General features: G+C 45.7%; 1 protein-coding gene across 1 annotated transcript in view; it reads right to left on the reverse strand.

Annotated features, from left to right (window-relative positions):
• Positions 1 to 3,660: 3,660 nt before the first annotated feature.
• Positions 3,661 to 17,392, reverse strand: part of LOC120043907 (ubiquitin domain-containing protein 2-like) — a 51,099-nt gene continuing 37,367 nt past the window's right edge. Inside the window, exons 2-3 of the mRNA XM_038988510.1 lie at positions 16,755 to 16,991; positions 3,661 to 3,731 (exon numbers count right to left, since the gene is read on the reverse strand). Coding sequence (XP_038844438.1) covers positions 3,661 to 3,731; positions 16,755 to 16,991 — 308 coding nt within the window. The remainder of the gene's footprint in view (positions 3,732 to 16,754; positions 16,992 to 17,392) is intronic.

The following is a 17,392-nucleotide window of genomic DNA, read 5'->3' on the forward strand; positions in this document are numbered from 1 at the left end:
GTGGAGACTTCTGTGGCATTGTGTTGTGTGACAAAACTGCACATTTTAGAGGGGCCTTTTATTGTCCCCATTACAAGGTGCACTTGTGTAACGAGCATGTTGTTTAATCAGCTTCTTGATATGACACACTTGTCAGGTGGATGGATTATCTTGGCAAAGGAGAAATGCTCCCTAACAGGGATGTAAAGAAAATTGTGCACACATTGAGAGAAATAAGCTTTTAGTGTGTATGGAACACTTCTGTGACCTATTATTTCAGCTCATGTAACAGGGGACTGACAATTTACATGTTGTGTTTTATATTTTTGGTTCAGTATAGAAAGATGGAGAATAGATAGATGGAGATGAGGAGGCAGAGAGAGATTAGTCAGCAATAGTAAATATATAGTTAGAGGATGCAACATTGTATCTGTCCCATTATGGCATCTGTGAGAGCATGGCCAGCGCCATTGAGGCCATCTCAATGTCATTCTTTTCTTCTATGAGTTGGTAAACAAACGCACACTTCTCTCTTTAATACATTCCCCCCCCCCCTCTGGAAAGCGTCCTAAAGAGCGATGGGTCTGGCCTCCCACCAGAGCCATTACAAGCAGTGCTACAACAGCTCATCAATGACACCAGATGGCTGGGAACAATTGGACCATCAAAACGCCGGCCAAGGCCAGACGACCGGCTCACTCAATTACCACCACGCATCAGACGTAGAGGCAGTGCTGGCATGTCTTTGAGATGCCCCTTTAATGTTCACTTGAGTGTAAAGGAGCAGCGTTCAGGGGGCACACGAGGCCCACAGTAAAGTGTGTTCTCTCTCTCTCACACAGGCCCACTGACTTAACAAGAGCAGCGTTGACAGAACAGGAGAGGAGTTTCATTAATCCCCTTTAGAGACACATTGGTGCTGCTTATGAAATGACGCAGGAAAACTGGCCCTTGCCAAGTGTAATGTGTGATATTTCAGAGCTATAGAATGGAGTGTTCAGCTTGTACAGGCCAAATGGCTGCATGTTGCTACAGTACTGTAAAGCAATGAAGTCTCCATGGACTGGTTATGCTATAGCTATAGCAGCACTGACCCTTCTCATTCCCACCCAACTCCATGTCTCAAATGACAACCTATTCCCTATTTAGTGCACTAGGGCCCATCAGATTAGAGATTATCAACTAGATTTAGCCACGGGACAATTTTATCTTGAGTGGATGGGCGGGGTGCCGGAACATAATTACAAGTAATTATAGACTGCAACTTGACAGCAAGACCCCAAACATTTAGAGAAGGACCTGCATAAACTTTTTCACATTTTCTGGCTGGTGCTCGCGTCGCCTTCATTTGTTGTTTTCAGTACTACACGATAATAACTTTGGACATGGGTGAGTTTCTATCAAAGTAAGTGCTCACTGTATGTATGGAGCATAATATATGTGTGTATTCCCAAAGTGGGTGGGGTTATATCATGCCTGGTTGGCCCTGTCCGGGGGTATTGTCGGACGGGGCCACAGTGTCTCTCGACCCCTCCTGTCTCAGCCTCCAATATTTGTGCTGCAGTAGTTTATGTGTCGGGGGGCTAGGGTCAGTCTGTTATATCTGGAGGATTTCTCCTGTCTTATCCGGTGTCCTGTGTGAATTTAAGTATGCTCTCTCTAATTCTCTCTCTCTTTCTTTCTTTCGGAGAACCTGAACTCTAGGACCATGCCTCAGGACTACCTGGCCTGATGACTCCTTGCTGTCCCCAGTCCACCTGGCCGTGCTGCTGCTCCAGTTTCAACTGTTCTGCCCTGTTCACCGGACGTGCTACCTGTCCCAGTTTTCAACTCTCTAGAGACAGCAGGAGCGGTAGAGATACTCTGAATGATTGGCTATGAAAAGCCAACTGACATTTAATCCTGCGGTGCTGACCTGTTGCACCCTCGACAACCACTGTGATTATTATTTGACCCTGCTCGTTATCTGAACATTTGAACATCTTGGCCATGTTCCGTTATAATCTCCACCCGGCACAGCCAGAAGAGGACTGGCCACCCCTCATAGCCTGGTTCCTCCAGGTTTCTTCCTAGGTTCTGGCCTTTCTAGGGAGTTTTTCCTAGCCACCATGCTTCTACACCTGCATTGCTTGCTGTTTGGGGTTTTAGGCTGGGTTTCTGTACAGCACTTTGTGACATCAGCTGATGTAATAAGGGCTTTATAAATAAATTTGAATTTGATTGATAACCGCAGACGCGCAAGGTAACGTCACTAATTTCATAGCCTTTATGATGTGATACTCAATCGTGCTTATGTAGCTAGCTACATTCTTCTATTAGCGCTGTAAAACAATGCTAATTGCGTCAGAGGTATTAGCTTGTGTTGTCTTTTGAAGCTACCGTGGCCTTATGTTTTCATTTGGCCTGTTTAGCATAGCTCTGCCCTGCCCCCTTGTGGAGCTCAACAGTTACTGTTTCTTACTTTTATATAACTCATATTTGTGATTTTGTCGATGCAATTTGTTATTTTTATAGCAGTGTTATGTTACTTGCTATATCGTATTCTAATAATTCCTCTTTATTCTGTACTTTCAGAAACCAGACACAACAGTATTGAACATTACTTGCCAGTACCACAACTGGAGCTGGACATCTTTGGTGCTGAAGATTCAGGCCAGCGTTTGTATGCCAACGTACACTCCTTAACAGTTTTACTGGACAAAAACACACAGGACTATATGGAATTGTCATCCATTTTATTGAAGTATTGGTGGTGGTTGAACAACAAAAACATGTTTTACTAGAGAGAAAAAAAAAACAGCAAGAAAAGACTGGCAACTTATGAATATGCATAACCCATATTTCCTATTCATGCAGTGACTGAACAACAACTGCATTTCCACCCCCCACCTCTAAAGGCACAGTATCATAGTATCATGGCAGATCACCGGTCAAGTCCCCTGTCAGGTCAGTCAGTCAGTAATTGCTGCAGATGTGCTCAATAGTTCTTGAGCATATGGTACTCCCCAAAGCATGGCGAAACACTTAGGTGTGTCATAAACTAAACACATGTGCTTTGTCAACCTCCTCTGCTTCCTTCTTCCGGTGCCAGACCGGCAGACTATGCAGTGCCTCCGTGTGCGACGACCTTGAGCAGCAGTTTGATGGACTTTGCAGGGGAAATTCTGTGCAGTGAGGCATAGGGGGTTGTCTGCAGCAGGACGGTCCCCAGTGGGTGGACGCCAAGTGGTGTGGTGCTCCTCCAGCAGCTCTCTCATGAGGCTTTTGGTGGGTAATTACTTTACCTATGAGGGAGTGGGGAGGTGGGTGAGATATTGCCACTATAATTGCATAATGGAACTGTATGTGATTTGTATGTGAACTGTACGTCCAATTACAAAAAATACCTTGTTCAGTAATCATCTCACCTGTTAGTTGGCGCTGAACTATGTGGACATTGAGGGCAGCAGTGTCGATCAGATGGAAAAATATCTTCTTATACCACTTGGTAGTTTTCCGAGCGCATTCCACAAAGCTGTTTATCATGTCCGCCTTATCCGCTGCCCCCATTTTGACGTTATAGTCAAGCACACAGTCTGGTTTAATCTCTCTCTCCTGTCAGGTGGTCCACCTTCCCTGTGGCCGACATGGTTGCTGTATGGACAGTGGAGAGGACATGGACGTCTCGTTTGTCATGCCACTTTACTGCCAGCCGTTCTTCTTGAACTCCACCTCCCCTCTCTGCATCCGAATGCCGGCATCCCCTTCCTGTGCTGTTGGAGAGCAGATGCTGGAAGAGTGTGGGACTGCTGTACCAATTGTTCACATACAAAGTGTGTCCCTTGCCGAGATGAGGAGCCAGCGTGGTCATCACCACGGACCCAGACACGCCAAGCCCCTCAATGTTAGATGTCAGTGGTGGACCCTGTGTAAACTATAATGTCCTGGGCAAATCCTGTCTTCACGTCACACATGACAAAGAACTTGACCCCAAACCTGTGCCTTTTGGAGGGAATATATTGACGGAACGCCAGCCTATCTTTCCATAACATCAGGGACTCGTCAATGCATAGGTCCTTGCCTGCATTTGGCACAAAGACCCAACCAAGACTGGGACTCAAAGCAAACAGCAGGGCCAGGAGGGGTGAAATAGCTGGCGGCCTTCCAGCTACCACAGACCTCCTGTACTTCATCCACTGTCGGTCTGCAACCACCACCTTCAAAAGGGACCAGGCACTTCATCAGTGGACAAGTGGTCCTCAGATTCAGGGTTCTCAATGACTACAACGTTGGTGGGCAGCTCCTCACTGTCAGAATCTGATTCCTGACTTTCATACTCAGACTAATTGTCAGAATTTTAAAAAACTCCAGAATTTCCACATTTGTGAGTTGTCTCCTTTTGAAAGACATTGCTAATGCTACAGCTTATCTCACTAGCTACATACATAAACAACAACACTGAATGGCTCAGAGTGCGAGTGAGAGGTTACGTGACTGACTGCCGGCACGCATCACTTGTATCAATATATCATTATCAGAAAATGTTTTGTGCGGTAATTATTTATTTATTCTTATCTAGGTGGGTGAGGACAGTGTGGAGAGCAATTGCGATTGCGTAATCTATGGATATGTTGGGGCGGTATGCAAATTGGAGTGGCTCAAGGGTGTCTGGGATTGTGGAGTTAATGTGTGCCATAACCAGCCTCTCACAGCACTTCATGATTACAGAAGTGAGGGCTACAGGACGGCAGTCATTGTGTCACGAAGCCTTAAGAGTTCTTAGGGACAGGAATGATTGTGGTCATCTTAAAACATGTGGGGATTACAGACTGGGACCAGGAGAGGTTGAAAATTACTGTGAATATGCCAGCCAGCTGTTCGGCGCATGCTCTCAGAACGAGCCCGTGGACATTGAAGATAGCGCCGGAAGGGATGGCTGCCGTCTTATCGGCTCTTAACCAACCATGCTATTTTCTTTTCAGTGTGCCTTGTGAGTGGCTAATCTGCCTTTGCATTCCGTCCTGTTAGCTAATAAAAGGGACGAACTAAAAGCACGTATATCCTATCAACGGGACAATAAAAACTGTAATATCTTATGTTTCATCGAGTCCTGGCTGAACGACGACATTAAGAACATACAGCCGGCGGGTTATACACTATCGGCAGGACAGAACCGCAGCCTCTGGTAAGACACGGGGCGGGGGCCTATGCATACATGTAAACAGCAGCTGGTGCACGATATCTAAGGAAGTCTCTAGGTTTTGCTCGTCTGAGGTAGAGTATCTCATGATAAACTGTAGACCACACTACCTACCTAGAGTTTCCATCTGTATTTTTCGTAGCTGTCTACATACCATCACAGACCGATGCTGGCACTGAAACCGCACTCAATGAGCTGTATAGCACCATAAGCAAACAGGAAAACGCTCATCCAGAGGCGACGCTCCTAGTGTCTGGGGACTTTAATGCAGGGAAACTTAAATCAGTTTCACCTCATTTCTATCAGCATGTTAAATGTGCAACCAGAAAAAAATTCTAGACCACCTTTACTCCACACACAGAGACGCGTACAAAGCTCTCTCTCCATTTGGCAAATCTGACCATAATTCTATCCTCCTGATTCCTGCTAACAAGCAAAAATTAAAGCAGGAAGCACCAGTGACTCGGTCTATAAAAAAATGGTCAGATGAAGCATATACTAAACTACAGGACTGTTTTGCTAGCACAGACTGTAATATGTTCCGGGATTCCTCCGATGGCATTGAGGAGTACACCACATCAGTCACTGGCTTCATCAATAAGTTCATCGATGACGTCGTCCCCACAGTGACTGCACATACATACCCCAACCAGAAGACATGGACTACAGGCAACATTCGCACTGAGCTAAAAGGTAGAGCTGCCGCTTTCAAGGAGCGGGACTCTAACCCAGAAGCTTATAAGAAATCCCGCTATGCCCTCTGACGAACCATCAAACAGGCAAAGCGTCAATACAGGACTAAGATCGAATTGTACAACACCGGCTCCGACGCTCGTTGGAGGTGGTAGGGGATGCAAACTATTACAGACTACAAAGGGAAGCAAAACCGAGAGCTGCCCAGTGACACAAGCCTACCAGACGAGCTAAATAACATCTATGCTCGCTTCGAGGCAAGTAACACTGAAACATACATGAGAGAATCAGCTGTTTCGGACGACTGTGTTATCACGCTCTCCTCAGTCGATGTGACTAAGACATTTAAACAGGTCAACATTCACAAGGCTGCAGGGCCATACGGATTACCAGGACATGTACTCCGAGCATGCACTGACCAACTGGCAAATGTCTTCACTGACATTTTCAACCTCTCCCTGTCCGATTCTGTAATACCAACATGTTTCAAGCAGACCCCAATAGTCCCTGTGCCCAAGAACACTAAGGTAACTTGCCTAAATGACTACCGACCTATAGTACTAATAATAATAACTAATAATTTAAAAGGCTGGTCATGGCTCACATCAACACCATTATCCCAGAAACCCTAGACCCACTCCAATTTGCATACCGCACCAACAGATCCACAGACGATGCAACTCTCTATTGCACTCGACACTGCCCTTTCACACCTGGACAAAAGGAACACCTACATGAGAATGCTGTTCATTGATTACAGCTCAGCGTTCAACACCATAGTGCCCTCAAAGATCATCACTTAGCTAAGGACCCTGGGACTAAACACCACCCTCTGCAACTGGATCCTGGACTTACTGATGGGCCACCGCTGGGTGGTAAGGGTAGGTAACATCACATTCGCCACGCTGATCCTCAACACAGGGGCCCCTCAGGGTTGCGTGTTATGTCCCCTCCTGTACTCCCTGTTCACTCATGACTGCACGGCCATGCACGACTCCAACACCATCATTAAGTTTGCTGATGACACAACAGTGGTAGGCCTGATCACCGACAACAAGACAGCCTATATGGAGGAGGTCAGAGACCTGACCGTGTGGTGCAAGGACAACAACCTCTCCCTCAACGTCATCAAGAAAAAGGAGATGATGATTGTGGACTACAGGAAAAGGAGGACCGAGCACGCCCCCATTCTCATCGACAGGGCTGTAGTGGAGCAGGTTGAGAGCTTTAAGTTCCTATCCGTCCACATCACCAACAAACTAACATGGTCCAAGCACACCAAGACAGTCGTGAAGAGGGTATGACAAAACCTATTCCCCCTCAGGAGACTGAAAAGATTTGGCATGGGTCCTCAAAAGGTTTTATAGCTGCACTATCGAGAGCATCCTGACGGGTTGCATCACTGCCTGGTATGGCAACTGCTCGGCCTCCGACCGCAAGTTTACTAGAGGGTAGTGCGTAGGGATGAAACGGTTACCGGATTCACGATAAACCACAGTAAAATTCCTGACGGTTAATATTAGTTTCAAATTTTAATTAACATTAAAACAATGTTTGATTACCATGGTTTGAAAAACTCTCGGTAAATACTGTCCAGCATCAACCAAAGTTAGCAACAGTCTGACGCAGGCTCAGCATGCAACCTGGGTTTTGTTTTGTGTGAAAACATGGCGGAAGACAGTGACCGCAATCGGGAGATTTTTCAGCCTTCCAAGAGGATCAAATCTGAAGTGTGGTCGTATTTGTTTTTTTTCAAGAGTGCTGAGGGAAACTTAACTGAAGATGGTCCCACTGGCTGCAGAACATGCAACAACAACAAAAAAAGTCACTGCGAAAGGGGGCAACACTTCAAATCTCAAGTCATCTTCGTGACCACCACCCACTACTTTATAGCGAATGTAAGGTAAGTTAACTTTTAGCACAATGCATGATGTGGGGACTTCGGAATGGGGGAAAATGTCATGGTTGGTCTGTCTAACTTCCTAATAGCTTGTCAAATATGTAAACTGAACCTTTCTACTCTTGTAAAAACACTACACGTTGTTCTGCTGCTGTATGCATTGTGTGTCTGCAGACTCTATTCACCCATTGCACACGATAACAAGTTATGTAGTTTAGTCACCCAACCAACATATATATATATTTTGTTTTTACCCACTTTTCTCCCCAATTTCGTAGTATCCAATTGTTAGTAGTTACTATCTTGTCTCATCGCTACAACTCCCGTACGGGCTCGGGAGAGACGAAGGTCGAAAGCCATGTGTCCTCCGAAACACAACCCAACCAAGCCGCACTGCTTCTTAACACAGCGCGCATCCAACCCGGAAGCCAGCCGCACCAATGTGTCGGAGGAAACACCGTGCACCTGGCGACCTGGTTAGCGTGCACTGTGCCCGGCCCGCCACAGGAGTCGCTAGTGCGCGATGAAACAAGGATATCCTTACCGGCCAAACCCTCCCTAACCCGGACGACGCTAGGCCAATTGTGCGTCGCCCCATGGACCTCCCGGTCGCGGCCGGCTGCAACAGAGCCTGGGCTCGAACCCAGAGTCTCTGGTGGCACAGCTAGCACTGCGATGCAGTGCTCTAGACCACTGCGCCACCCGGGAGGCCCCAACCAACATATTTTGTTCGTTTAAAATCCGTCAGTCGTCGACTTGGTGGTAAAAGTGTTCCAACAGGAGAAACACTATAGACTCCTATACAAGACTGTATTTATGTCAATTTTTGGGCTCATTGCAATTACTATCACTGTCTTCTTAAGACTAATTTGTATTTATGTATAGTTGAAGTCGGAAGTTTACTTACACCTTTGCCAAATACATTTAAACTCAGTTTTTCACAATTCCTGACATTTAATCCTAGTAAGGATTCCCTGTCTTAGGTCAGTTAGGATCACCACTTTATTTTAAGAATGTGAAATGTGGGAATAATAGTAGAGAGAATGTTTAATTTCAGCTTTCATTTCTTTCATCACATTCCCAGTGGGTCAGAAGTTTACACACAATCAATTTGTATTTGGTAGCATTGCCTTTAAATTGTTTAACTTGGGTCAAACATTTTGGGTAGCCTTCCACAAGCTTCCCACAATAAGTTGGGTGAATTTTGGCCCATTCCTCCTGACAGAGCTAGTGTAACTGAGTCAGGTTTGTAAGGCCTCCTTGCTTGCACACGCTTTTTCAATTCTGCCCACAAATTTTCTATAGGATTGAGGTCAGGGCTTTGTGATGGCCACTCCAATACCCTGACTTTGCTGTCCTTAAGCCATTTGAACCTTTATTTAACCAGGTAGGCCAGTTCAGAACAAGTTCTCATTTACAACTGCGACCTGGCCAAGATAAAGCAAAGCAGTGCGACAAAAACAACAGTTACACATAAACAATAACATAATAGAAAGATCTATGTACAGTGTGTGCAAATGTAGAAGAGTAGGGAGGTAAGGCAATAAATAGGCCATAGAGGTCGAAATAATTACAATTTAGCATTAACACTGGAGTGATAGATGTGCAGATGATGATGTGCAAGTAGAGATACTGGGATGCAAAAGGGCAAGAAGATAAATAACAATATGGGAATGAGGTAGTTGAGTGTGCTATTTACAGATTGGCTGAGTACAGGTACAGTAAGTTGGGCATCGTGACTTGGTGACGCAGAATTAAAAATCGCCGGCAACCAGAACAGCAGCCTCTGTAGGTTTCCTTGCTTGTTTATAGCCTTGTACAGTCCATTAAGTGCCAGCTTGTTATTTTTCTTATCCTGGAGGTGGAATATGTCTTGTGATGCAGTGTGATATGCTCCCTGCACTGCAGTGCTGGAATGTTGTTTGTTATATCATCATGCGATCGACTCCACAGAAGGGAGGACTGTTGCAGTGTGGGAAAAGTTTCCGGTGTTGTAGTGAGGGGACTGTTTCTGGTGTTGTGGGGGTACTGTTTCTAGTGCTGCTATAGCGTGAATGCCCTGTGTAGGGGGGGGGGGGGGGGGGGCTGCTATAGTGTGAACTCATCATGCAGTAGGGAATTGCCATAGTGTGATTACAGGGTGCAGTGGAAAAGTGTTTCTAAATCAGGCAGTAGTGTGGCCTCCCAGAGGGGTACTGCATTTGGTGGTGGTGGTGAGGTGCTCTGTGACACACCTGTTCTGCTGACACTCAGCAGGAGAAACAGGGAGAGCGCTGACCTTTCAGCTAGCAGTGTCTCACAGCCTGTCGGAGTGTGTATAGCTGTTATAAACACACACACACACACGAGGCTGCCTTACACAAGGTCTGTGCTCGACTCTCACTTACAGCTTTCACATACTAACCGCCCGACTGGGGGGGGGGGGGGGGGGGAATTCTACCAGCCGCCAGACCACCTTACAACCCAATAACACTAAATTACTCACAACTATTTATATTCCGAATGATTGATATTCAATATTACAGATGAGGGGCTTGAGGCCATGGTGAATTTGATTCAGTTACAGGAAAGGGGAATCACAAGAAGAGATCACTAGCTGTGGCTGCGACACCTGGAATAGATCACTAACACACTTTTCTCATAGGAACGAATAAGTCATATTTCCATCTGCTACGACACACCCCAAAAAATATCAGCCCTTCTTCTTCACAGCAAATGTATGTCTGTGGCCTGAAACGATAGTGACTGAGTCAGAGCTTCGGGGCCCAGACCCCTTCATTGCTCTCCTCGAGATGTAGAGCAGTCTGCTGCTCATCCGTTCCTCCAGGGGGTGTCAGAGCAGATGATAACAGAGCAGAGCAGGCAGCTGGTGTCCTGGGATCCTCCTGGTTCACACTGACTGCAGACATCAGAGCCATAGCCTGACCTAGACATATACAGTTGAAGTCGGAAGTTTACATACACCTTAGCCAAATACATTTAAACTCAGTATTTCACAATTCCTGACATTTAATCCTAGTAAAAATTCCCTGTCTTAGGATCAGCACTTTATTTTAAGAATGTGAAATGTCAGAATAATAGTAGAGAGAATTATTTATTTCAGCTTTCATTTCTTTCATCACATTCCCAGTGGGTCAGAAGTTTACATACACTCAATTAGTATTCGGTAGCATTGCCTTTAAATTGTTTAACTTGGGTCAAACGTTTCAGGTAGCCTTCCACAAGCTTCCCACAATAAGTTGGGTGAATTTTGGCCCATTCCTCCTGACAGAACTGGTGTAACTGGTTTGTAGGCCTCCTTGCTTGCACACGTCTTTTCAGTTCTGCCCACAAATTTTCTATAGGATTGAGGTCAGGGCTTTGTGATGGCCACTCCAGTACCTTGACTTTGTTGTCCTTAAGCCATTTTGCCACAACGTTGGAAGTATGCTTGGGGTCATTGTCCATTTGGAAGACCCATTTGCGACCAAGCTTTAAACTTCCTGACTGATGTATTGAGATGTTGCTTCAATATATCCACATAATTTTCCTCCTCATGATGCCATCTATTTTGTGAAGTGCACCAGTCCCTCCTGCAGCAAAGCACCCCCACAACATGATGCTGCCACCCCCGTGCTTCACGGTTGGGATGGTGTTCTTCGCCATACAAGCCTCCCCCTTTTTCCTCCAAACATAACGATGGTCATTATGGCCAAACAGTTCTATTTTTGCTTCATCAGACCAGAGGACATTTCTCTAAAAAGTACGATCTTTGTCCCCATGTGGAGTTGCAAACCGTAGTCTGGCTTTTTTATGGCGGTTTTGGAGCAGTGGCTTCTTCCTTGCTGAGCAGCCTTTCAGGTTATGTCAATATATGACTCGTTTTACTGTGGATATAGATACTTTTGTACCTGTTTGTTCCAGCACCTTCACAAGGTCCTTTGCTGTTGTTCGGGGATATCCTCTAGGAGACAGAAGGCATCTCCTTCCTGAGCAGTATGACGGCTGCGTGATCCCATGGTGTTTATACTTGCGTACTACTGTTTGTACAGATGAACGTGGTACCTTCAGGCTTTTGAAAATTGCTCCCAAGGATGAACCAGACTTGTTGAGGTCTACCATTTTTTTCTGGAGGTCTTGGCTGATTTCTTTTGATTTTCTTATGATGTCAAGCAAAGAGGCACTGAGTTTGAAGGTAGGCTTTCAAATACATCCACAGGTACACCTCCAATAGACTCAAATAATGTCAATTAGCCTATCAGAAGCTTCTAAAGCCATAACATCATTTTCTGGAATTTTCCAAGCTGTTTAAAGGCACAGTCAACGTAGTGTATGTAAACTTCTGACCCACTGGAATTGTGATACAGTGAATTATAAGTGAAATAATCTGTCTGTAAACAATTGTTGGGGGAAAATACTTGTGTCATGCACAAAGTAGATGTCCTAATCGACTTACCAAAACTATATTTTGTTAACAAGAAATTTGTGGAGTGGTTGAAAAACGAGTTCTAATGACTCCAACCTAAGTGTATGTAAACTTCCGACTTCAACTGTACATGACACCCAGCTAGCGGTCTGGCCATCTGTCTCCCTGCTAGGAGAATGTACACATGAGAAGTCTCTTTCATGAGCATGCCCTAAATTGCTAGGCCTCCTTTCGGCACCAGTGTCAGACAGCAGGGATGGAGGGGGGGATGGGCTGCTGGGTGGTTCAGGTGTAACTCAGAATCATGTCTGGCATATAATATCACAAGATTTTTTAGTTCCAGCTGAGATCCATCCACTCATTGTAGATCAGAGCCCGTATCAATAAAGCCTCTCAGAGTAGGAGTGCTGATCTAGGATCAGGTCCCCACCTGTCTTATTCATTATGATCTAAACTTTAAAAAAAAAACTGCACTCCTACTCTGAGACGCTTTGTGGATACAGGCCCAAGACTGGCGTGTCTAAAAGAAATGCACAGTAGCGGCAAACTGACACTGGAACACTGTCAACTGACCCTCTCATAACCAAACATGTAACCCATATCTCAAACTGATCACATCGCCCGTATTATGTTCATGAACTAGCAGTCAGAAATGTTGATAGCTACTGTAGTAATAGAAGTATGTTGACAAGACAAAGGAGGCCTGAATCTATGAACCTGGCAGTCGGACAGCAATGCCAGAGGAGTGCTGATAGGGAGAGATTCTATATTGACTGAACCCTGGTGATTGATTTTCCTTTGTGTGTGAGAGGCCGAGAGAGAGGGAGAGAGACCTGTTTGTGAGATTCCTCCCTCCCTGCCTGCCTGTCTGCCAGTGATTGCAATGTACTAGAGGGGTGTGTTTTCCCCTGCTCTCTCAGGAGACATTGACCGCAGGCCTCAGGAATCCACAGCTGCAGCTCCACAGCACCGCATTAAAGCAGCCAGCCAGCCCAGCTAATCTACCTCTAATCTGGACAGGGGGGTGGGGTGGATACACAAGGCTAATTTACACCAACCCAGTGACACCCGGTCTGAGACAAAATGGCAGACGATTGGCGGGGGAGATAAGGATGTCTCAGTGTATTATGGAGCGACCGGGGGCCGTGAGAGAGAATGGGCTCAGGAGAGGAGAGGTCTACAATAACTCAGGCCAAATCCATGTTCTGATGAGGCAGCACTCTTGTACTTTGTACTGTGGGTAACTTTGCTGAGAGCTTCCCAGACACCATCTAACAGCTTCAACCATGTCATGTCACTGGTCATATAACCGGACATATAGAACAGGCAAAGTGGGGGCAGTGTTTTTCCACCTCATGAAGGGGCGTGTGTGTTTATTAGGGCTGGGCAATATGGTCTAAAAATCTAAGTTTTCTGAATTTATGAGCAATTCCCAATACAGTGCATTCGGAAAGTGTTCAGACCACTTTACTATTTAAGCATTTTGTTACATTAGACGTATCTCCCCCCCCCAAAATCCTCAATCTACACACAATACCCCATTATGACAAAGCAAAAAGAGGTTTTTCAGAAATGTTTGCAAATGTATTAAAAAATAAAAAGAGGAATATCACATTTACATAAGTATTCAGACCCTTTACTCAGTACTTTGTTGAATGACCTTTGGCAAAGATTACAGCCTCGAGTCTTCTTGGGTATGCTTAGCACACCTGTATTTTGGGAGTTCTCCCATTCTTCTCTGCAGATCCTCTCAAGCTCTGTCAGGTTGGATGGGGAGCATCGCTGCACAGCTATTTTCAGGTCTCTCCAGAGATGTTCAACCGGGTTCAAGTCCGGGCTCTGGCTGGGCCACTCAAGGACATTCAGAGACTTGTCCTGAAGCCACTCCTGCACTGTCTTGACTGTGTGATTAGGGTTGTTGTCCTGTTGGAAGGTGAACCTTCGCCCCAGTCTGAAGTCTTGAGCAGGTTTTTAAAATCAAGGATCTCTCTGTACTTTGCCTCGATCCTGACAGTGCCTGCTGCTGAAAAACATACCCACAGCATGATACTGCCACCACCCTGTTTCACAGTATGGATGGTGCCAGGTTTCCTCCAGACGTGACACTTGGCATTCAGGCCAAAGAGTTCAATCTTGGTTTCATCAGACCAGAGAATCTTGTTTCTCATGGTTAGAGTCCTTTAGGTGCCTTTTGGCAAACTCCAAGCGGGCTGTCATGTGCCTTTTACTGAGGAGTGGCTTCTGTCTGGTCACTCTACCATAAAGGCCTGATTGGTGGAGTGCTGCAGAGATGGTTGTCCTTCTGGAAGGTTCTCCCATCTCCACAGAGGAGCTCTGGAGCTATGTCAGTGTGACCTTCAGGTTCTTGGTCATCTCCCTGACCAAAGCCCTTCTCCCCCGATTGCTCAGTTTGGACGGGTGGCCAGCTCTAAGAAGAGTCTTGGTGGTTCCAAACTTCTTCCATTTAAGAATGATGGCCACTGTGTTCTTGGGGACCTTCACTGCTGCAGAATTTTTTTTGTACCCTTCCCCAGATCTGTGCCTCGACACAATCCTGTCTTGGAGCTCAACGGACAATTCCTTCGACCTCATGGCTTGGTTTTTGCTCTAACATGCACTGTCAACTCTGGGACCTTATATAGACAGGTGTGTGCCTTTCCAAATCATGTCCAATCAATTTGATTTACCACAGGTGGACTCCAATCAAGTTGTAGAAACATCACAAGGATGATCAATGGAAACAGGATGGACCTGAGCTCATTTTCGATTCACATAGCAAAGGGTCTGAATACTTACAGTGCCAGTCAAAAGTTTGGACACATCTACTCATTCAAGGGTTTTTCTTTATTTTTAAATATTTTCAAAATTGTAAAATAATAGTGAAGACATCAACACTATAAAATAACATATATGGGATCATGTACAGTAGTAACCAAATGTGTTAAACAAATCAAACCATATTTTATATTTGAGATTCTTTAAAGAAGCCACCCTTTGCCTTGACAGCTTTGCACACTCTTGGCATTTGGTCAACCAACTTCACCTGTAATGCTTTTCCAATAGTCTTGAAGGAGTTCCCACATATGCTGTTCCCACACACGGACAATAAAAATAAAAAACGTTATTCTTGAGACACAGGCATTCTCTTTCTCCGCTCTATCCCTCTCTCCTTCCCTTTCTCTCTGGGCTCTGTGTTGGTGCATGGACTTAAAGGTGAGCTCACCCTGTCTGCCACTGTACAGATCAAACCACTCTCCCCTGCTGTCTCGATGGCTCAGATTCAAACCACTCCCAGAGCAGCGCCAAGGCAGGCACCCCACAAACCTTTTAGCAGTGTGTTTGGTGAGAGACCAAAAAGATGACTAGAGGGTGGGGAACCTGACTTCAAAGCAGAAGTCAAAGAGAAGGAGAGCAGGCTAATATGGACAAACACTAGGCTGACCTTAACCTTGATGGCTCATTCCATCTATTCTACAGTGTCTCAGCCTGCCGGCCAGCCTCTGGCTCTTTGCTGCAGTGTAACTTCAGAGCAGGACAGTTGGACTATCTTCATAGAGTTAATTGATTCTGTTCAACAGCCGGCTTCACAATCAGCAAGGCTGCAGGGGGACGAATGGATGTTTTGGTCTGTCTGTCTGTGTGTCTGGGCGGGATTAAAGAGGCTATGTAATATTCCTCTCCACAGACCACAGACTGACAGCTTCAGCTGGTAGGGAAGTATATAGAAGCGGGGGCCTGCTGCCTCGCATGCAGAGAAATTGGATGACAGAACTGACTGAAGCAAAACAGAGATGGAGACAACGTAATGGTGCGACGAGATAAGAGATAGAGAAAGGAAGGCCTCAAAAAGACTCAGGAAAGCCAACCGGCATAGCACCCAGCCAGCTTTCCTCTGAAGTTAAACAGGATTGGCTCTGATCGAGAGACCACCCGTGAAGATACAGTAAGGTTGGAGAACAAGTAGGGGACGCTCTTTCCTCTGCTCTAAGGAGAGTCCAATGCCCCAGGGGAGTGACAGGGACCTTGCCCTGCAGAGTCCTTAGGATGAGATGTTAAACCGAGGTCCTGTGGTCACAAAAGATCCCACGGCATTTCTCTCTCCAAAATGGACACCACGAATCAGCCAGGTGGGTTAAGCCGTCAGCATGCTTCAGCTAGCCGTACAAGTGTGCTTACATACTCCCTGAAAGGACCTTCACTTGAAAAACGAGAGAAAAAAAAGCAGCAATAGTACTGTTTGTCCATTTTGAGAAGCCGTAGCCAGTATACACTTCCTCAAAATAGTCAGAAAAGTATGACACGGATGGTGTGCAGAAAAAGAGGGCTGTGTGTGTGTGTGTGTTGAATCATCGTGACAGACGTAGAACAGATAGAGGGCTAGAGCTGATAGATGTGTCATGTCTGCTGTAGAGAGATGGTGTGTGTGTTTCATACCGTGAGGCAGTGTTATGCTATAACAGTGAGGGGACGGTTGAAAGAGGGCAGGGGTCTATGGAATGTGTGACGTATCGTGTGGCAGTGTTATGATACAGGCTAACAAAGAGAGTGGGCAGAGACAGAGCTGATAAAGGAGTAGATATGTTTGGTGTGTGTCGTACCGTGTGGCAATGTTATGCTGGCCCCGTCGATGATGGCCTGGGCCAGTTCATGGTCGTTGCTCTCGAAGGCCTGGGCGGCGGCCCTGAGTGCGTCCCAGATCTCCTTGCGGCCCTCGAAGGCAGGCGCAGTGTCCCAGAACTCATCCCGCTTACTGCGCAGCTGGCCGTCCGTCATTGGATAGTCACTCTTCCATTTGGGCTTCTCTCTCTTCAAGGCCTGGTTACGCCCAAGAGCCACTGAGAAAGAAAGAGTTCTAAATTTGTTTGTGTATTCATTTCTTATGTACAGTTGAAGTCGGAAGTTTACATACACCTTAGCCAAATACATTTAAACTCAGTTTTTCACAATTTCTGACATTTAATTCTAGTAAAATTCCCTGTCTTAGGTCAGTTAGGATCACCACTTTATTTTAAGAATGTGAAATGATTTATTTCAGCCGTTCTTTCATCACATTCCCAGTGGATCAGAAGTTTACATACACTTAATTAGTATTTGGTAGCTGTGCCTTTAAATTGTTTAACTTGGGTCAAACTTTTCTGGTAGCCTTCCACAAGCTTCCCACAATAAGTTGGGTGAATTTTGGCCCATTCCATCTGACAGAGCTGGTGTAACTGAGTCAGGTTTGTAGGCCTCCTTA

Source organism: Salvelinus namaycush, chromosome 3 (genome assembly GCF_016432855.1).
Source record: "Salvelinus namaycush isolate Seneca chromosome 3, SaNama_1.0, whole genome shotgun sequence".
Lineage (NCBI taxonomy): Eukaryota > Metazoa > Chordata > Actinopteri > Salmoniformes > Salmonidae > Salvelinus > Salvelinus namaycush.